This window comes from Dryobates pubescens, chromosome 4 (assembly GCF_014839835.1).
Source record: "Dryobates pubescens isolate bDryPub1 chromosome 4, bDryPub1.pri, whole genome shotgun sequence".
Taxonomy (NCBI): Eukaryota; Metazoa; Chordata; class Aves; order Piciformes; family Picidae; genus Dryobates; species Dryobates pubescens.
Window position 1 is genome coordinate 24,425,253 of NC_071615.1, and position 22,343 is coordinate 24,447,595.

Sequence of the window (22,343 nt, forward strand, 5' to 3'; positions counted from 1 at the left end):
AACAGACATCGCATAGACCTGCAGAAAAAGGCCAGTATGTCCCTGCAGTGCTGCTGGGGTGGTTTCTAATGGGGATGCAGGGATTGTTAGAGTGGATAATTTAGCACAGGACAAATTCAGACAGAATGGTTTTCCATGCAAGATACATTTGTACATGTATAAAATATGCAAGTATCTGTGGAGGAGAATAAATGCCTATGAATTTGTTGGGTTGGTGTAGAGACATGTAACCTAAGTGTGTGTAAAATGCATTTGATTATACTTAACACATTTGTAAACCTAGCATTTATGTAAAACTTGCATCCTACATCTCTCAGGCTGGCGAGTATGTCGTGCTTGGAGTGTTGATCAAAGTGTGGTTTGGCCACTGAAAATACTTCTTTCCCTGTCAAAGCATATTCTTGCTTAGGAATTTTCAGTATTTGGCTGAAGTCCCAGCCCTTTTAATATCAGGTTTAGTATTAGCTTCTTCAGAATCAAAATGCCATCCTCTGTGTGTGGAGTCCTGATCTTAGAAACCCAATGCTTCTTTTTATCTCCTTGTGTATTTATCAATACAAAGACTATTTTTGTCAGTTCAGGTGTGGTACCGTGTCCTCCCAAACTTGAGATGCACTTTTAATTCAAAAGCACTTCAGGAAGAACAGTTTCTCCTAGAGTGTGCTTCTGGGACTATAAATGATAAATGCTGTGACGTGTGCATCCCTGCAAAACACACATGCAAGGCAAAGACTCAGTAAATAATGATTTACCTGCTCTTTGGCAATCCTAAACCAAGAAGGATCTCTTCAGAATTCTTTGCTACCTTGGTAAGATTTTTTTGTGCTGTCCTGCTTTTTAGGAGTTCTAAAAGTGTTGACTGGTTTTTGTGGTGCTGTTTGTAGAGGCTCCAGCTTTAGGAGAGATGTTAAATATTTATCAAACTCTTAGTTCTGAGCCAAGACAGCCTATACAAACTTCACCAGCTTGCTGTAGGCTAGTGGTGCTAACTCTTTGAGAAGAGCTTGAGACTGCCACCCTCTACTCAGCACTGGTTAGGCCACACCTTGAGTCCTGTGTCCAGTTCTGGGCCCCTCAGTTTAGGAAAGATGTTGACTTGCTGGAACGTGTCCAGAGAAGGGCAACAAAGCTGGGGAGGGGTTTGGAGCACAAGCCCTATGAGGAGAGGTTGAGGGAGCTGGGGTTGCTTAGCCTGGAGAAGAGGAGGCTCAGGGGAGACCATATTGCTGTCTCCAACTACCTGAAGGGAGGTTGTAGCCAGGTGGGGGTTGGTCTCTTCTCCCAGGCAACCAGCACCAGAACAAGAGGACACAGTCTAAAGCTGTGCCAGGGGAGGTTTAGGCTGGAGGTTAGGAGGAAATTCTACATAGAAAGAGTGACTGGCCATTGGAATGTGCTGCCCAGGGAGGTGGTGGAGTCACCATCCCTGGAGGTGTTTAGGAAGAGACTTGATGGGGTGCTTGATGCCATGGTTTAGTTGATTAGGTGGTGTTGGGTGATGGGTTGGACTCAATGATCTAGAAGGTCTCTTCCAACCTGGTTTATTCTATTCTGCCACAGTACCTTATGGTACAGCAGTAACAGGCAGTTACTATTTCAGAGTTGCTGGATTTCTTTGATTATTTTTTTATATTTGATTACTATTTTCCCCTCTTTTAATCATGTAATTTTGTTCACTTAATTTGAAGCATGGCAGATGGACAAGAGGACCCTCTCTTCAGGACTGGGATTAAACTATCCAACTTCATGTGATGAAGTTAATGGTACCTGTGATATCTATGTACATACTCCATTCCAGGGGTAGAGAAGAAGCTTGTTTCTAAAGACTGGACTGTAAATGTGTGTAAAAAATTTTCTCCTCCATTAAAATTAAACTTTGACTAAGATAAGGAGCCCAGCATGGTGTCTCTGGGCTATCAAGGGTCTTGCTGATACAGTCCCTAACCAGAGCTTCATGAAGGTCTGTGGAGTCAGTGGAAGCTAGGTCATGCAGTGGAGCTTTCAGAATGCAGAAAACACAATGTCAAGATCTGTTTTCTAAAGCAAAGTCAGCTACAAGTCTAATTCCATTCCTCTCAACTTCCAAAATTCAGAGGAAAAACATCTGACTTGTTCAGCACCTTTGCATTCAAAGAGATCAGAGGGCAATGAGATGATCCAAAAGTAGAAGGGAAATTCTGGATCTCCTTAGTGCCAGCATGACAAGCTGGGGAGTCTGGGTAGGCCTGTCAAAGAGGGGATCTGCTCTTTTATTATTATGTATTTATTTCCCCCAAACAGCTGTGACTGACCAGTGTCCTTTTCAGATTCTCTCAGGACAGGCACAGGCTTATGCAGTACTTCAAAGTCCACCTTTGTTGGTGGGAACAGGTGGCACAAGCCTGGAAAGGAGAGTAGAGGTGGGTGGCAACTTGTCCTATCAATCCTAGTGATTTTTAATGTTTCCAGGTGGGCTAGAACCATTTTGCTTGTTCTGTACCAAGAAGGCAGAGGTATAAAAGAAGCACTTCAGCATAGGCAATGAGAAAGTGTCTGGTTTACTTCTGTGATGCCCTAGTTTAGTAGATAAAATGTTTGTTCATCATCTTGGCAGGCTCATTTTGAAAAGTCTAGCTTTGTCAAGAACCTTTTGTTGATTTAGCAGAATTGTTTCTTTCAGCTTAGTTTTCTTCTGTGTCAGTCAGAAACCTAAGGTTATAATTCCAGGTTACTACTGTGTTTTTCAGCATGTGTGGTGCTGAATGATAGGCACATTTCTCAGCTTTGACAGTGGCTGCAGTCTTGTCTTGCACATGAGAAGTCACGCTGTTCCTAGGGTTGCTGTGTGCTGCCCAGTTCTGTTAGATCTCTGCCTCAGGACTAACCTGTTTTCATCTGATATTGAGCAAAGTACTGCCTCTGCCACAGCAGGCAGGAGAGGCTTGAATCATGAATAGCCATGGTTCTGTGTCCTGGAAGGGAGGAAGAGATACCCAAGTGCCATCCTAGGTTGCAGGTTGTTCCCATGCAGTGGTCTCCCCTAGCAAGGAGTCCTGACTTCAGTAAGGTCAGGGTACTTGATGGTGAATGAAGGACCTCTCACCTGTACTAACTTGAAACACTGGTGGATCCCTGCCCCAAAAATCTTAGGGTATTGCAGTACTTGGTGTTGTGCTTTGTTGCTTCTGTGATTCAAAATATCTTGCCCATCACTGCCCTGCAAATGCTTCAGCCTGTCACCACAAATTAATTTGTCAGGGCTGCCTTGCTTTCTTGTGTGGAAACAAGAGGTTTCTCAGAGCTGGGGTCCACAGTAAGGTGGAAGTGTTCATGGAAGAGTGATTGCAGACTTGGTCAACAGTAACCAGCCCAGGCAGTGCGAGTCTATAGTGGAGCCACTCTAGATGCTGTAAATGCATTTATTCTCTCCCTCAGATACATCCAATGTGAGCTGGGGAGGGTAAAAAGCTTGTCTGTAACACATATTTAGAGTGAGGGTTCAGATAACATGCTAACCCATGTAGCTGCCACTCTCCTGGATGGGTTTTGCATACTCTGTATCTTACCTATTTATTATTTATTTTTTTAATTCAAAGCCCTTTGAACTTCTTCATTTTGGAAATGAGGATAATTCCTGCCATGAGGAAAACCCTAGAGATTCTTTTTTTCCTTATGGAAAGTGATTATTCTTCATCTGTATGACAGTTGGACTGGATGATCATTGTAGGTCCCTTCCAAATGAAGTCTATTCTAGTTTCAGTGTCTAATCAGCACAGAGCCACAGGGATCATTAGGGGAGTGGACCATCTTCCATATGAGGAGAGACTGAGGGAGCTGGGGCTCTTTAGCTTAGCTCAGAGGATACCGAGAGGTGACCTCATCAAGGTTTATAATATGTAAAGGGTGAGTCCCAAGAGGATGGAGCCAGGCTCTTTTCAGTGGTGCCCAGTGGCAGCACAAGGGGCAATGAGTGGAAGTTGAGACATAGGAAGTTTCACATAAATATGAGGAAAAAAAATTTTCCCTGTGAGGGTGACAGAACACTGGAACAGGCTGCCCAGGGAGGTTGTGGAGTCTTCCTCTCTAGAGACATTCAAAACTCACCTAGATGTGTTCCTGTGTAACCTGGTGTAGGTGATCCTGCTCTGGCAGAGGGATTAGACGAGATGATCTTTCAAGGTCCCTCCCAGCCCCTGAAATTCTGTGATTAAAGGTCCCTTCGAGCCCCTAACATCCTATGATCCTTGAGCACAACCCTCCTAGGATGCCTGAAGTAGCCTGCCAAGTAGCTTCATGTTCCACCCCAAGAGTCACAGAAACAGAGAATTGTTTTGGTTTGAAGAGACCTTTAAGAGCATCAGGTCCAAGCCAGCACTGCCAGGTCCCCACTAAACCCTTATCCCACAGCACCACATCTCCATGGTTTTTCAGCTCCTCCAGGGAAAGGGGACTCTACTATTGCCTTGGGCTGCCCTGTCTCAGGATGCAGGGAAACAAGGAGGAGCAACAAAAAAACCTGCTCCCCCACCACCACCCCACTTCATCTTCCCAAAGCAGCTCCTGCTCCCTCTACACCATCCTCCCCACTGCCTAAACAGCTCCTGCTCCCTCTACACCATTACTGCACCCATCCCAGAGCCAGGGCAAGACTCTCAACCAGCCAAGATACACACAGAGGAGCTCACCCCAGCCAGCACCCGTGGATAACATTAAGAGTAGTTATCAATCCTGGTCCTAACAACCGGGGCGCCACCAGGCCCCCCGGCCTTTGTTGTCACCACCACCATCACCCAGTGTGCACCATGGGCACTCACCAGCGATGAGAGAAGGATCCTCCAGCCCAGATGGGCTCAGCTTAGGGCTTCTGCCTTTCCTGGGGCGGATTATAAAGTGGAGTGGGTGGGGAGGGCCAAGTGGCCACACCTGGGGTGGGAGGAGACTCCAACAGAGCCCAGGTGCTCTGTGTTTGAGGAGAAAAAGGGGGAAATGAGGTGGGTGGGGTGGAAAAGGGGCAGATCTGGTGGGGAAGGGAAGGTGGTGGTGAAAGAAGGGGATTTTAAAATAACTTTATATTCCATAAATGTTCCATAATGCACAACTGCAGTTCATGGTTTGCTTTGCCTCCATGCAAAAAGAACAAACCCAGCAATACTTCATAAAGCAAAGCACAATGGTGGCTGTTACAATGAAATCTTTCCATCCTTATCACTTTGCTTGGTGGGAAGAGCTGTGCTTTTCAGGTCAACATTACAAGGTTTAACAAAACAAAACTAAAAGTTCTGCAAGAGTGCATTTTTTCCCTGGATACCAGCAGGCAACACAGGATGATTGAGGGACTGGAGCATGTGCCCTATGAGGAGGGGCTGAGAGCCCTGGAGCTTTTTAGTCTGGAGAGGAGAAGACTGAGAGGAGATTTAATAAATGTTTACAAATATCTGAGGGCTGGGTGTCAAGAGGGAGGGGACAGGCTCTGCTTACTTGCACCCTGGGATAGGACAAGGGGCAATGGATATAAACTACAGCACAGGAGGTTCAACCTCAACATGACAAGGAGCTTCTTCACTGTGAGGGTCACAGAGCACTGGGACAGGCTGCCCAGAGAGGTTGTGGAGTCTCCTTCTCTGGAGACTTTCAAGACCTATCTGGATGTGTTCCTGTGCAACCGGTGCTAGATGCTATGGTCCTGCTCTGGCAGAGGGGTTGGACTTGATGTTCTTCAAAGGTCCCTACCAACCCCTAACATCCTATGATCCTACATGTGTGTACCCACAGGTGTTAGAGAACTCTCCATCTTCTTCACCATTCTTATTTCACTTACTAGGTCTCACTTTAAAGGAAAAAGCTTCCTAGATAATCAGCAAGATGTATCCTGGAAAAACACAGAGAGCATATTTGCACAAGCCTCCTCTTTGTGATCTGTTTGCAGTATGTCCCTTCAGGGCTGGGATCTCACTCGTTTCTTGATGTGACTTCCTGCCATGAGCCTTTAGGTGAGTGCTGTGGGCAAAACTGGGCTGCTCTTTTGATCCATGTGTGGATCCAGTTTCAGGACTAGAACAGGAAATGTTCCTAGTCAGTACTGCCTCGTTAGCCATCTTCAGGAACCTGGTCAGTTCCCACAGATTCAAGCTCTCCTGAGAAGATTGGTATAAAATGCTTTTGCCTCAGTGACCTTCAGCTTGTGTGCAGTAAACGACTCTTGGAAGCTCCTGGCTCATTTTTGTGCCTTTGTTTTTAGGAATGAACTTGTTCCTACAGTGAAAGATAACTTCATATTGAAAATGCTGTTCCTCTGAAGGAGGGCACTCGCAGTCTTGTTCAATACTAAGTCATTTGTTGACCACCACAGCTGGGAAATTGCTTCCCAGGGAAAGGCTAGAAAGCATTCCAAATGGCTTTCCATGTCCTCTAGGAAGGAGCATTTCCCCCCCTTTCTCTCCTGTTGTTTTGTTCTGTGTGGAGTGTTTGGAGTAGTAGTGGCACAAATAATAGTCACAGGCAGGATTTCTGAAGTGCATCCCCCCCGGGCAGCTTGCTGTCTGTCTTCCAAGACTCGCTCAGCTTCATGGAACAGCACGATGGTGTTTGTTTCCGTGTGGCCGCCCGTTGGGGATTTGCAGGAATACTGCAGCAAATCATCCTGCATGCAAGGCTGACCTCTGGGAGGCTAACAAATTGAGGTGAGCCAGCTGGAGCGATAGGACACTGCTGAGAGACGGAGCATGCTCAGACCTGGAGGAGAAAGGTAGTTCAGGCTGCAGACAGTGCACGGGTTACTCTGCTGCGAGCTGGTAGATACAATTCTTTTCATTTTCAGTGTGGTGGTGGGAAAGAAAAGGACAGGAGGTTGTTCATTCACCTGCAAAGCATAGCTTTGAAGTATCTTTTTTTCCTTCCTTCTGTGCAAGAGAGGCACCGGATAGCATTTTCTGTTATTTAGCAGCACCAGGTATGCCTGCATGTGCTCAAACACTCGTCTACAGCAGCACTTCCAAGACTGAAAAGGCTGCAGGTACTCTGAATGACTGTGTTTCTTTGCAGGGTGTTACTGTAAGTGTGCTCTGTTTGCTGTGCTGATCACATACGGCTCTGAATTCAGTTTTGTTGGTGCTCCTGGCTGCAGTGTATGTCAGGGGGAGGGGAGGTTGGCATGTTTTTTGATACTATCTCCCTGCCCTCTCTTCCCCTTACACCCTGGCAACTTCACACTGAATATCTCCTCTAGGGCTGTGTATGTGTGGGAAGGAGGTCAGTAGTTCATTTGTAATCTCAAGTCTTTCTGCTCCCTCTTTGTTTGAGTGGTGGTTTGTTTTATCAGTTTCAAACAAAAGCCTGATGGTGAAAATATATTGATCTGGACTAAATTCTGTAGGTTTTCAGAAATGTACTTCTTACTGGTCAGCTGCTGCTTTGGGATTACTTTTTTCCCCCTTTTCTTTTATTTTTACCCTCCCCTAAAAAACATGCTAATGAAGAGCTTGTGGTAACCAGGGAGGGATTTTCACTCTTCTTGTGGGCTGCACTATGTTCTGAACAATTTTTATTCCTGTTTAGAATCTGCAGCACACAGGAGTGCTCTCAGCACCATGCTGGTGGGAAACAGGGAGAGCTCAGGCTGTAAATGATGCTAAGCACTAGTCCCAGTATCCAAATACCACAGGTACCCTTCCCATTGGAGAGTAGATAAAATACAGAGAATAACAAGCGGCAGCTAAAGCCCAAAGCCACAGTTGCAGTGGCTGAAGCTCATCTTGTTCAGTACTTTGGGATTTTGCATCACATTCTTTCAAATTCACTTTTGCAGCATTAGTAAATTTTCCTCTCAGCCACCCTTGCTGCCTTTGCTGTTGCTTCAGGTAGCCCACTGAAGCAAGAGAAACCTGCTGCTCTCTGACACATTTTTATTTCTGACAAGGGTATTTTGCTTACAGACTGAAAACAAGAGACCAGGCAAAAGGAGAGGCGTTTCACTCATGACAGTGCTGGTAATGCCAATATAACCCTGATAGATTGTGATGGGCTACTGAGGTGAACAAAGATCGGCTGGAATGAACTGTCTGTTAAGCTACCCTCTCTGTCTAGCCATGGCTGTTTTGAGTGCTTTGAGTTTTCATCTTTAGACTTGGGACTGACTTGAGGGCTGAGAGAAATACTTTTTTCAATCCTTTTGTATCTCTTCTGCTATCCTTTTGTATCTTCTTTTCTCAAGCTTGTCTATCAGAAATGCATTCTGTTTAGGAGAATCTTCTAGAGATCATGATTAGCTTTTGTTTGGGGAAAGGATTTCGTACTCCATGTCATTCTGGATGGAGAAGAGCTCTTAGAAGGCGGACCTTAAAAGCCCATGAAGTATCCTTTTGTTTTTGTTTCCTACTTTTAGCTCAGTTTTGTTGCATGCTTATATGCATTGGGTGCTTAGTGTTGGAATTTTTTTCAGCTATTCTTTTGTAGATCAAGACAGCAATATCAACAAATACGAAATCAATGGCTGCTAATCAACATGAAAGTCAAGTTGGATCTCTTCTGTCCCAGCTCTCACAGACTCTGAAATGAAGATTCTCTGTCCATAGACACAACTGGTAGGTTTCCAGTAGCCAGCAGTATTTTTCTGTTCACACTGAAGGTACATTTGCAGTAGGCAACATTGCACAGAGCCTCAGTCTCCTTGGTTGCAGTCTTGCATAGAAAGATTGGGAGTTTTGCTTTCTGTTCTCCAGTTATGCTAAACCATAAAAAAACTACAGATGCATCTAGTTTTAGTCACCACTGTCTATAGATATGTGAGAGGTTTGTGAGACAGATAATTGTTATATTTATGGTGTTATTTTTTATTAATAATGTGCTGGTTTTTAAATTCTACTTGAGACTACAGGGCTAGGGTAGTCTTGTTTTTCATATCCTCTCTTTGTATCAGGCCTCATTAAGGGTATTTGTAGCTTTAGCTGCTGGATTTGCTCCTTTCAGGTCTGCTCTTTTCCTGTTTAAAAAGTCAGCACTTCTCCACTTGGCTGCTCTTTACAAAGAAAATGTACCACACATCAATCATTCGGTGTATTAGCCTTTCTTTACTGTGAAAGATGTATCTCATTAAATAAATACAGTGAATAAGATGATAACTGCCTCTTGGGATTAACTTGCATGTAGTTCTGTGAGAATCTGCGATGCAGATGAGAATAAAAGCCAGTTCTTGGATTCTGAATCCTAACTCCCCCTCCTTCCACTCAGGAAAGTTGCCTTCTAGCAATTTCTGCTTTGAGCGTGAATGAAGTAGGTATTTAAAACCCTATGTGTTACAGATACAGCATCCTTAGCTAAGCCTCTCGCATCAGGGGTGGGAGAAAGAACACAAGACATTTTACAGGGGAAGTGTGAAATACCATGTTTGCATGCTTTGCTCTTCTTGTACTCGTCCTGGAAAGCCAGTCTAGCAAGAGGTGGATCCAGGCATAGGGACTGTTAATGGGAAAGATATCCTCAAGGACAGAATAGCTGCTCCCACCCCTCCCACTGTGTTGCCATGACAAGAAGGGTCAGGGTCCCTAGCCCAATTCATGTCCATGTGGCTCTACCTTCTTCCCTGGCAGGAGCAGCCCCAGTCTGCTTCTGTTTGTGCTGCATTTCTGAGAGCTGTGGAGATAGTTGTGCTTGGACACTGCTGTCACACCTGTCAGGCTCTGCACAGGAGCTGGTCAGCTGGGCCAAACCCAAGCTCTACAGAGAGGCATTTGCAATGAAGCAGTGATGCTCTCTGGTAATGTGTCTCCTTCATGCTCTTTTTTCATTTTCTGATGATTTTTAGGCTGCTGTAAGTGGGAAACTGAACACTGATTTGGCAAGTGCTTGAGCAGTTACTAACAAAAGCTTGGCAGGGCCTAAGTAGGCAGTCCAGTGCTTCTTATTTTGTTAATACCTGGAGGATTAGGTGGTCCCACTTCAGATGTGTTATCATGTTATTCCCTTCAGTGACCCTACAGGTAAGAAAGAAAGAGGGACTCCTTGTCAGAGCACCAGAACAAGAGGATACAGTCTCACACTGCACCAGGGGAGGTTTAGGCTAGATGTTAGGAAGAAGTTCTTCACAGAAGGAGTGATTGGCCATTGGAATGGGCTGCCCAGGGAGGTGGTGGAGAAACCTTCACTGGAGGTGTTTAGGAAGAGACTTGATGGGGTGCTTGTTGCCATGGTTTAGTTGATTAGATAGTGTTGGATGATAGGTTGGACTTGATGATCTCAAAGGTCTCTTCCAACCTGATTAATTCTATTCTATTCATGTAGTAATAAGGTGAGGGGCAATGGGTTGAATCTGGAAAGAGATTTAGATGAGGTATTAGGAAAAAATCTTTACTGTGAGGGTGGTGAGACACTGAAACAGGTTGCCCAGAGAAGTTGTGGATGTTCCATACCTGGGAGTGTTTAAAGCTAGGCTGGATGGGGCTTTGAGTAACCTGGTATAGTGGAAGGTGTCCATGCCCATGGCAGGGAGATTGAAGCTGGATGATCTTTAAGGTCTCTTCCAACCCAAACCATTCCACAATTCTGTGTATGTCTTTTTGTTGGTGTTGTTTATTCATTGTGTGGGCTTTGTAGCTTTTCTCTCAATTTCTTACTTAGATTGTGGGGGTTTTTTAAATGGAGAAGAGATTCAAAACATTGTCCATCGTATTAATAGCTTTCAAGTAGTGATTCATCCTACCCTAGCTTCTCAATTAAAAAAAGAACAACAGAACTTGTCTCCTAAATGAATCCAAACAGTTCCTTATGCCAACTCTATTAGTAGAAATTCATCTCTCCCCTCTCACCCACTCTGATCTCCTCAACTTGTTAAAAAGAGGAACAATGTCTCATCTATGCTTCCTGTTGCTTTCCCTCTTCCTAATGATCTTTAAAAGATGACCAGCAGCTGACAGGTAGAAGGTGCTACTATATCCAAACTTTCATGACAATACTACTAGTCAGTGCTAGTTAGGGAAGCAGTAGCTGGATTGAGAGGATGAAGCTATGACTCTCTTGCTGAGTGAGTAGGCGTGGAAGAAGAGAATGTGGTAAGCTCTTCATGCTTATGCTGTGTTTGGAAGAATTGAGACCCTCCCACACACTTTTAGCCTCTAGAGCAGTATCCATTGTGGCTGAGCTGCAAGCCTCAGGACGTGCTCTTATTTCCATTGCAAAGTCTTGAGCTGCCCATCTCTGACTATGCAGCTCTGTAAGTCAGCTGCTCCACTGCCCTGTCAGCACTGACATCATACTCAGGGAGATGGAAGCAGCAGATTTCCGTCTTTCTCAGTCCACTCCTCTGCTGCAGGCCTCTTGGGAGTCCCTCTCTCATGACTGTTCTGGTCAGTCAGGAGTCCTCAAGTCCTGTCCCCTCCCCTGGGGCATCAGTGCCCTCTGCCAGCTTAGCAGCGAGAAGTTCTGTGCTGCTTTTACATGTGTGTCTCTTCTGGGTAGGGTCTGGTGTATCAGTTGTCACATCTTCTGTTGCTGAAGGACGCTGCTCTCGCATTTCAAAGCAGAGAGTGAAAAAATGACAGTCCATGTGATTTCCTTGGTAACTGGGACACAGTGCCTGTATGGAGTAAAGCTGTGGTTATCCCAGTGTCACTGGGAAATGAGAGGGTGGATGAGTGTGGTAGGGATGGGGAGGAGTAAGCAGCCTAGATGCTGACCTGTATAGAGAAGGAAAAGCACAGAGGACCCTTCTCTTCAGGTAAATAGCAGTGTGTCTAGCCTGACCACTTCTGCAAGTACTTTTCAGATGTTCTTTAATGACACCATGGGAGGGGAGTGGCAGATCTTTTACCCCTTTTGTGAGGGAGACTTGATATGAAGGTTTCCTTTATTGTGACATAGCTCCTTTAGGGTGGAAGACTAAATACTTTCACCTATTTTACAATTACCCACTACTCTTGGGAAAGTTTCCCAGCCCAGGACTACTGCTGCTGGCAACACTTTATGGCTGATTTCAGCTTGGGGAACTGAGGAACCAGGGGACATGGCAAGTGGTTGCTTGCCTTTACCCCTTCAGTGCAGCCTCTCCTGGCTATGTAAAAGTAGACAGTGATCTGGCTTGTAACTGTGTGTTGTGTTGCTCCTAGAAGGACCAAGGCAAAGAATTAAGGCAGTTCCCCAACTACCTGTAAATTCTACTTTTGTTTCTGCCAGCATCATCCCTTCCTGTTCGCATCCCCTTGTCTGCTTCCATCAAAAAGCAGCTTTCAGCCATGCAGCATGAACCAGGATTTTCCAATTGGCAACAAAGAATAAGAATGAAGATGGATTCCTTTAGCACTGCTAGATTTTAACATTCATTCCTGATGCCTGTTTGGCTACTGCACAGTCACTTCAGCTTGGTGCAGGGAAGGAAAAGAGCTGCAATGAGGGAAGACATGGAGGAGGACCTTGCAGGTGCTTTCTATTACAAAGCCGAGTTGTTCATTTGTAGCCATTGAGGAGGTATTGCTGTAGCAGAGTGTGACAGGGAACTTGGTGACTTCCAAACAGTGGCCAGGACCATCAGGCTGCATCTCTGAAGTGCCTCTTATGCCTTTCCGATTGAGCTGGAGGGATGAGAACAAATCAGTCAGGGATGAAACATCAGGATGGGCTATGGTCGGTGGAGCTCTCCAGCACCTAGGAAATGCAGGCTGTATCACTGGTGTTTGTATGGGCCGCTGGCTTCTGATGCCTTTGAAACACACACACATAGATTCTCTGCACTGTACAGGAACAACAAAGAGGCCATGTGGGTTTTCCCCTCTGCCAGGTCTTTCATTTGTATTGAGTCCCTTGGATTCATAGGTGCTTTGTTCTTCTGACTTGCAGTCATTAACTCTCACAATGCTTGCAGATTTGCCTTTGTTTGAAGCGTGTGTGGCAGAGGACTTGACTGTTAAAGGTATCTTTCATTGACTGTAGGCTTTTCACCTGGCTTCTTGGGTTCAGTCCTTGAGGATGCTGCTGAAGTCATTTACAGCTGTGGTCACAAAATGAGAGGTTTGTACTGGAGAGGTTGTTGTAGAGAGTTGGATGATATCATGAGACATCTTCCAGAGACACTGAATAAGTAAAATGAAGCTTTGGGGTCTGGTACCCACAAAATAACTTAAGATTTATCCCCATAAAAATTTTGGTTGCATTAGCAGAGCCCGAGTGGTGTACCAGTGTCCCCGGCAGGTTGCCAGTCAAGGCTGTCCATGGAAGAGCCATGGCTGAGAGTTGCAAAGCCATCAGGAGCAGCAATCATCCCCTGTTAAGAGAGAAGGAAAGACAGAGGTAATGTGACAGCCATCATTTGTCTGTGGCACCAAGGCCAAGAGCAGGTTTAAACTGCTATGGCAGAAACAAAGGCTGAGTGTTAGGAAAGAGTTTGTTATGGTCTTTCATGTCTCTATTGCTAGTGACTGGCTGAAGAGAAGAATGAGATAAGCATCTTTTGGGAGTGGTTTAGGGCGAGCTGATCCTGCTCTGATAATGAGATGACCACTTTTGAGTCCCTTCTCATTTCCTTTTCCATGGCTGAAATAAAAACAAGTGCTTTAATTTGCTGTTTGCTTTTAGGGAGTTACAAAATGAGTTTTTTTAGACCACTTGCCAAAGGAGGTGGACTTCATTTCTGTTTAATCTGAGTAGCAAAAGATGCTTTGAAATTGAAATGAATTTGTTGCTCAGATCCCCAGAGACTACCTCTTGAATATGCCTGCCTTGGAGCTAGCACTTGTTTCTTTGGCATTATTCAGTGTCCCACACGCCTTCACTTCTTTCTAAGATGGATCCCACAGGCTGTTGAATTCCATGAATGATTCTCCTTTCAGTTCCAAGATGCATGAACCAGGTTGCAGGATCAAGCTTTTAGGCTACAATACCTCTTTTCAAAAGAGCTCCCTTGGTGTTCATATTGGTCCTAAACACACCTTGCTGTCTGTCTTTCTCCACTCTGCCATATAAGCAGCATCTCTGGGTCCAAATGCTAAAGGACTATTGCTTGAGATATCTGAGCATGTCTCTGAGACATGAGGTTTCCACACCCCCCCCACTGCAGACTTTGATGAAAGGGAGTTTAAATTGCTGTCTTTAAAAACTGCAGCTAGAAACAGTCTAATTTGGTGCACACCAATGAGAAATTTCCCTTCCTGGAGCTCCTCATGAGTCATGACTGCAATTATTTACAACCTGACTAGCAGTAAGACACGTAATGAAAGTTGGAGCCCATAAAAGCTGTAGGTGAATCAATATTTCAATTGAAGTCCACAGTTGAAAAGATAATCAATATTCTGATATAAGCCACTCCTGTTTTTACACAGAAAGAAAACAGGGGCAAGATCTCTCCTGTAATGGAAAAGAAACAGGGAAGCCTTGGAGCAGCACAGGAAAGGGTTCTGAGGTTGAGCTGGGAAAACACCAACACTGAGAACACTCGAAATGCATTACCTTCCTATTTGTATAAGGGCTGGCTGTGCTGGGTGCAAGTCAGACTCTCACTGACTGAAATTTGATTGCTTTAATGAACCACCAGTTCCTCACATAAAGAGCAGAGCTCTGCTCTCTCCCATGGCAGTATTTCTTTTGGGAGATGAGGGCAGCTAGCATTTGATCCCAGGCTGCAGCCACAGAAATGACTGAGAGACTTGGGAGTCTCCCAGAGGGCAATCCATAAACCTGCAAGTGCTCTCCCAGTAAAATTAAATTGTACATTATATGCAATATATTATGTTCACATTTCACATTGGACCGGAGTGCAGCAAAATCTATACTTGGCAGTGCTCCTTGTAGTATTATTAATATCTGCATAGTAAAGGTGAGAGGCAGTTAGGTCCTTGCAGCCATGCAAGAGGCCTGTGGCAGAGCAAAAGGTGGAGCTAAATCTCCCAAGCCCTAAGCGAGCAGCACAGTGCTTACAGTGATCTGCAAAGAGCAGAGTGAGCCACAGTCCCAGGGAACATACCTTTTCTGCTGACAAAGCTTCACAGGGCTCATCCTCAAACTCTTTCACTTTTTCTTCTCCAAAAGGGTAGAAATAAAGACAAGAAAGGAAGCCTTCCTGTAGAGCAGCTCCCAGTTCTGTTGCCTTTCATTTTATTTTAGTAGTTGGGCAGTGCTTTTGCACTCTTTGTTCCTCATTCCCTGGAAGGGGGTTGGGGGGGAGGGGAAAAAAAAAAAAGTCACTGGAAAGCCTAAACTGTTGAACAGTCCATCAAATGTGCTTCATGGTAGAGCTGCAAACCTGATGTTTAAATGGTTTCTTTCTTGTTTTATTTTTCACAGGTCCTTGCCCTCACCATGTCAAGGAGTGTTAATGATGTCTTCCCTCTCCATTGCATTCCCCACCTGTCATCCTGCTAGGATCTAACTACAGAATGAACATAGCAGCTGTGTTTAATGCCCTGCTGGTGTGTGTGCTGGCCGCTGTGCTGTGGAAGTACATGAAGCTGCGAGAACATGTCTTCGAGATCGAAGAGGAGTTGGTCCTTACGCGGCAGTCTCAGGAACTCTCTCAGGCTCAGATTGACTACCATGCAGCTCTCCAGGCACTGGTGGAGGATGGTACCAGGATGGTGTGCACTGGCAGGATGCACACTGACCGCGTCTGCCGCTTTGAGTCCCTTTGCTACTCTACTGAGGCTGAGGAGTTTGTCTACTTTCATAGCAACTCCTCAGTCATGCTGCCCAACCTGGGCTCCCGAAGGTTCCAGCCAGCTCTGCTTGACCTCTCTTCAGTGGAAGATCACAACACCCAGTACTTCAACTTTGTGGAGCTGCCAGCTGCTGCCCTGAAATTTATGCCAAAGCCAGTCTTTGTGCCTGATGTGGCACTGATTGCTAACAGGTTCAACCCAGACAACCTGATGCATGTCTTTCATGATGACCTTCTCCCCATTTATTATACCATGCAGCAGTTCTCCGATCTAGATATGGAGGCACGGCTCTTCTTCATGGAAGGGTGGAGTGAAGGTGTTCACTTTGACCTCTACAAGTTACTGAGTAACAAGCAGCCACTCCTCAGGGAACAGCTTAAAACCCTGGGCAGGCTCCTCTGCTTTACCAAATCATACGTGGGACTGTCCAAAATCACCACTTGGTACCAGTATGGGTTTGTCCAGCCACAAGGGCCAAAGGCAAACATTTTAGTTTCTGGTAATGAGATCAGGCAGTTCACCAAATTCATGATGCAGAAGCTGAACATCAGCTTGGAGGAAAGCTCCAGTGAGGAGTACATCGTAGTGTTCAGTCGAACAATCAACAGACTTATCCTAAATGAGGCAGAACTAATACTGGCCCTTGCTCAGGAGTTCCAGATGAAAACCATCAGTGTCTCTCTGGAGGAGCATTCGTTTTCTGACATTGTCCGGTTGATCAGCAACGCTTCCATGCTGGTCAGCATGCATGGGGCCCAGTTAGTCACATCTCTCTTCCTGCCAAGAGGTGCCACAGTGGTGGAGCTTTTTCCTTATGCTATCAACCCTGAACACTATACCCCTTACAAAACACTGACAACCCTTCCTGGCATGGACTTGCAGTATATTGCCTGGCAGAACACCAACAGGGAAGACACCGTGACCTACCCAGACAGGCCGTGGGATCAGGGTGGGATTGCTCACCTGGACAAAGCTGAGCAAGAGCGCATCATGAAGAACACAGAGGTGCCACGGCACCTCTGCTGCCGCAACCCTGAGTGGCTGTTCCGTGCCTACCAGGACACAAAAGTGAACATCCCCTCTCTCATCCACGTGATCAGGCAGACTGTGAAGTCCAAGCCCGGACTCAAGAAGCACAAGTTGTCTGGTAGCCTCTATCCTGGCAAAGTGAGGGATGCCAAGTGTCAAGCCTCTGTCCAGGGCACAAGCGAAGCTAAACTGGCAGTGTCCTGGCAGATCCCCTGGAACCTGAAATATCTCAAGGTCAGAGAAGTGAAATATGAAGTCTGGATACAAGAGCAAGGGGAAAACACTTACATGCCTTATATGTTGTCCCACCAGAATCACACCTTCTCAGAAAACATTAAACCCTTCACAATATACCTGGTGTGGATACGCTGCATCTTCAACAAAAGTCTCCTGGGACCTTTTGCAGATGTGCTCTTGTGTAGTACATAACCTGTTGCAGTACCTGCACAACTCTGTTTTCCACTCCATCTGTGGTTTAAAACTTGTCTTGTAGTTTGTAGAGGGCTGAAGAGGACTAGTCTGTACCAGTGCCTAAGTGTCCATTTTATTGCCCTCCAGGTGTATTTAAATGGTTATTTATTTCCTGTGAGTGTTTCTAAAAAAAACCAAACCACAAAGAAACCTCTGTGTTCTTCAGAGTAACTTCCAGAGGTTAAATTACATGCTTAATAGGTGTAATTGAAGCAGAATGGAAGCGAATTGTGTGTACCTTGGTCGTGATTTACATTAATTTCTATAGTGTGGTGAGTATTTAAGCACAGTGTTACACCACAGTTAATTCCATGGCTAGGTGGGCAGCTCTCATCAGCTTTGCCATCCTAAGTTGTTTTGGTTTTTATTTGTTGTTTATAACTCTGATTGTAATTTTGAGTTCAAGATTCGGTATGAGAGCCTTCATTAAACTGCTGTAAACCTCCTCAGTATTTGTTTATTTATTACCTGTCAACATTTTTTATTGTGATTGATTTTTTTGCTGTCATAAAAGGTATATATGGGTATATATATATGGATAGGGTTGTTTGGGGTCCATCACCCTCTCCCCCCCCCCCCATCTTTTGGCTGAAGAGAATGCCAGCTTCATGTTTAAAAGTAGATTTCAGTGTGCAGATAGGAGATAAAAGGGACAGACTGGATGAAAGACGTTACTGTGTTTTAAGAAGAGTTCTGTGGGAAAGAAAGTGGATGTTTTGGAGCAGGCTATGAGGGTGAAATTGCACATAGAATCAATAAGGTTGGAAAAAACCTCAGAGATCATCAAGTCCAACCTATCACCCAACACCTCATGACTAACTAAACCATGGCTTCAGGTGCTACATCCAGTCCTTTTTTGAACACCTCCAGGGATGGTGACTCCACCACCTCCCTGGGCAGCACATTCCAATAGCCAATAACTCCCTCTGTGAAGAACTTCCTCCTCACCTTGAGCCTAAACTTCCCCTGGCACAGGTTGAGACTGTGTCCTCTTGTTCTGGTGCTGGTTGCCTGAGAAGAGACCAACCCCCACCTGGCTAGAACCTCCCTTCAGGTAGCTGTAGAGAGCCTCTGAGTCTCATCTTCTCCAGGCTAAACAACCCCAGCTCCCTCAGCCTCTCCTCATAGGGCTTGTGCTCAAGACCTCTCACCAGCCTCACTGCCCTTCTCTGGACATGTTCAAGAGCAGTCTGCTCAAGAAAATGCTTTGTTTTGACATTTGGTCAGAATAATACATGGATAACAGATGCTAACAGATACATGCTTTTCTAAGTCATAGGGAGGTGGTGGCAAAGGGAATTTTTCTGGTCACACATTTTCCTGGATATTGATGGGAGGAAACAGTAGGGCAGGGGACAAGTAGGTGGCTGCCATGGCTTTGGACTGACAGAGCATGTGACAGGAATTGGGCTGATGACACTCACACCTCTGTTGCTTCAGTCAGGGAAGTCTTTTTTCCAGAATTAACATTAATTTTCCCCAAGGTTATAATCTGGCTTCATTGCTAGGGTAACACACTGCCTACTGAGGGGCTGACCCTGTACACTTCCCTTTTAGGTGAAGGCCCTAAAGATCCATCACTCAGCTGAAGCTGGTACCCTGCTCCAGTTTCAAACCATTGCCCCTCACCCTGTCACCACAAGCTCTCCTCAGCAGTCCCTCCCCCAGCCTTCCTGTAGGTCCCCTTCAGGTACTAAAATGTAGCTTTAAGGTCCCCGATGAATGCAGGGGGGTTAGATTCGATGACCTGCCAGGGTCCCTTCCATTTCCACGATGATTTGGACTCGATGATCCTCGAGGTCTCTTCCAACCTTAGTTATACTGTGACACAGCAGGGGGACAGCTAGTGAAGTGGAAGCACAGATTAAGCTTAACCCTGTGAGAGGTCTCTTGGCTTTTAGTTTGCTTGTCCTCTGTCTGCATAAAGACATTTCAGGGCAGGTGGCATCTCAGTTGTTTTTTTTCCTCCCTTCAATAAGCTCTTCTACCTAACCAGGGGGCCACATGGATTTTGTCCCCCCCCACCCTACTTCATCTTCCCAAAGCAGCTCCCACTCTCTCTACACCATCCTCCCCCCTGCCTAAACAGCTCCTGCTCCCTCTACACCATTACTGCACCCATCCCAGAGCCAGGGGCAAGACTCTCAACCAGCCAAGATACACACAGAGGAGCTCACCCCAGCCAGCACCCGTGGATAACATTAAGAGTAGTCATCAATCCTGGTCCTAACAACCGGGGGGCCACCAGGCCCCCCAGCCTTTGTTGTCACCACCACCATCACCCAGTGTGCACCATGGGCACTCACCAGCAATGAGAGGAAGATCCTCCAGCCCAGATGGGCTCAGCTTAGGGCTTCTGCCTTTCCTGATGGGGATTAAATAGGGGAGTGGGTGGGGAGGGCCAAGTGGCCACACCTGGGGTGGGAGGAGACTCCAACAGAGCCCAGGTGCTCTGTGTTTGAGGAGAAAAAGGGGGAAATGAGGTGGGTGGGGTGGAAAGAGGGCAGATAGGGTGGGGAAGAAGGGGATTTTAAAATAACTTTATATTCCATAAATGTTCCATAATGCACAACTGCAGTTCATGGTTTGCTTTGCCTCCATGCAAAAAGAACAAACCCAGCAATACTTCATAAAGCAAAGCACAATGGTGGCTGTTACAATGAAATCTTTCCATCCTTATCACTTTGCTTGGTGGGAAGAGCTGTGCTTTTCAGGTCAACATTACAAGGTTTAACAAAACAAAACTAAAAGTTCTGCAAGAGTGCATTTTTTCCCTGGATACCAGCAGGCAACACAGGATGATTGAGGGACTGGAGCATGTGCCCTATGAGGAGGGGCTGAGAGCCCTGGGGCTTTTTAGTCTGGAGAGGAGAAGACTGAGAGGAGATTTAATAAATGTTTACAAATATCTGAGGGCTGGGTGTCAAGAGGGAGGGGACAGGCTCTGCTTACTTGCACCCTGGGATAGGACAAGGGGCAATGGATATAAACTCCAGCACAGGAGGTTCCACCTGAATATGAGGAGGAACTTCTTCACTGTGAGGGTCACAGAGCACTGGAACAGGCTGCCCAGAGAGGTTGTGGAGACTCCTCCTCTGGAGACTCTCAAGACCCATCTGGATGTGTTCCTGTGCTAGATGCTATGGTCCTGCTCTGGCAGGGGGGTTGGACTCGATGCTTTTCAAAGGTCCCTTCCAAACCCCTAACATCTTATGATCCTATGACACTGAAAAACACTGTGTCACAAGTACAGCTCTTGGGGAAGAATAGGAGAAAAGGGGCAGGAGTGAGAGATGTCAGGATGTTTCCCTAACAGATGTTAACATCTTTCGTGGTTTATAACCAGCATTAAAGCAAGAGGAAAAATACCTCTCTGCCTTCCTGGTCATCCCTGGGACTGGATGGATGTTTAACAGTAGGAGAAATGGCTTGCTTCCTGAGTGATGAGCTGATTGATGAGCATCTCCAAGCAGGATTATAACAAAAGTTCTAGAGAGAGGGAGAAAACCAGACAAGAAACAGGAGGATTAAAAAATGAGTGAAACACCACAGTACAACACTGGACCTTCAGGCAAGTAGTACTCCTGTATATTGATTTTTATTGCCTCATTTTGTTTTCAAACAAGTTTATAATTCCAGGGGGGTTGGGGAGGGAGTAAAACAACAGTCCCAAAGTCTGTGTTTGCATTGCCATTATAGAATCATAGAATCAATAAGGTTGGAAAATACCTCAGAGATCAAGTCCAACCTGTCACCCAACACCTCATGACTAACTAAACCTTGCTAACCAAAAATTTTTGCCTTGATACTTTAAAGGGTGCATGAATATTTCCACCATTGCTCTCTTAGGACAGAATGGGTTTCTTGCTGAAGTTGCCATGTAGCTGTACGACCTGTGCCACATAGGTTAAAGCTGAGAGATGTATGTCAGAGAAAAACTTCATAACCTGATGACAGATATGAAAGCAGGCTGCTTAGAGAGGCCACCAGGACCTCACTGGATGATTAGCTCCCACTCATGGAAGAGTTTTGCAGGAATCTGTCATCCCCACATCCATGGAAGCTGAAGATAGCCCTGTGGTCAGCAACCATCCTCCCTGCTGTCTGTTGCAAGAGTGGTAATGTTGGCATCCTACAAAATCAGGTTTTGAGTGAGCCCTCAGAAGGCTGAAATGTAGTCAGCATTTATTTTGCACCAGTTCTCGGAAGTAATTTTCATTAGGTGTGTGAGCTGCCTGTGTTCTAACCACCAGTTGTCCTGGGTGGGGCATTTGTGTGCTGCCCTCCTGCTTGCCTTTCTCAGTACCTTTTGTAGCAATCTGTTGTCCATATTTGTAGACCATCCCATTTCAGTTGAAACTGGTTTAATATGCTTGCAGTTTTTCTAACATTAGACAGACTGCTGTTTCCTCAGGCAAGCTTATGGGGTTTCTTTTGACAAGTTGTGATGTTCAATAAACGTGCACCTTCCACCACTGCATCATTTGGTTTTGCTCCCAAAGCAAATCCATTAAGCTCTGTGGTGCTGTCTGGCCCCACTGTGCTGGAAGAGGAACAGCTAACTAGGAATTAATCCAAAACCCTCCAGGGGCAGTGCAGGATGCCAACAGCAGGCTGGTCTTGAACTTACTGCTGCTGGGTTTGGCTATGGTTATGGAGATGGATCAGCAAGGAGGATTTCTCTGGCTGCAGTTTCATGTCTTCTAATTAGCCAGTGAAAGGAGCAGCCAGCTGCTGTGCGAGGGGCTGCTCACCAACATGTATGAGGGTGAAGAAGGACTGAATAGAGCACTGAACAGCTTGCACACATGAGATGCTGGAGCTGAAGCCACAGGTTGTATGATAATAGAGTTCTCTATGGACAGCAGTTACCAAGCGTGAGAATGACTTTTAACAGAGCCAGAGTAATTTCATGCTACTGTCATTTTCTCTTGCTTATAGCCCAAACTCACCCTAAATACCATATCTAAGAATAGAGGCTTCTGAAGAGGCTCAACTCCATCCTGGCTTAGGTGTGTTTCTTGAGGAGGACATGCTGTCACTGGGTCTGTGGAGAGTTGAGATTTATGGATGGCACTTGTTTTAAACACACCACATCTTGCTCAACACAGTGGAAGGTCAGTTGCTCTGGAGCTGTGGAGCCTGAAAGAGTGGAAAACAAGTTGGAGTAGCACAAATTGAAGCCTGAAAAGCCACAGACCATCTCCAGGACGATCAAGTAGTGGGAGGGAC

General features: G+C 45.7%; 1 protein-coding gene across 3 annotated transcripts in view; it reads left to right on the top strand.

Moving 5' to 3' along the window:
- Positions 1–17,551, top strand: part of POMGNT2 (protein O-linked mannose N-acetylglucosaminyltransferase 2 (beta 1,4-)) — a 30,996-nt gene extending 13,445 nt beyond the window's left edge. The window contains exons 1-2 of one of the 3 annotated variants that reach the window (XM_054160958.1): positions 6,970–6,991; positions 15,241–17,551. In XM_054160958.1, coding sequence (XP_054016933.1) covers positions 15,333–17,069 — 1,737 coding nt within the window. In that variant the 5' untranslated portion in view covers positions 6,970–6,991; positions 15,241–15,332 and the 3' untranslated portion in view covers positions 17,070–17,551. Of the gene's footprint in view, positions 1–6,969; positions 6,992–13,138; positions 13,252–15,240 lie in introns of those variants that run through there. The other 2 variants (XM_054160957.1, XM_054160956.1) reach the window with 2 other exon arrangements.
- Positions 17,552–22,343: the final 4,792 nt, after the last annotated feature.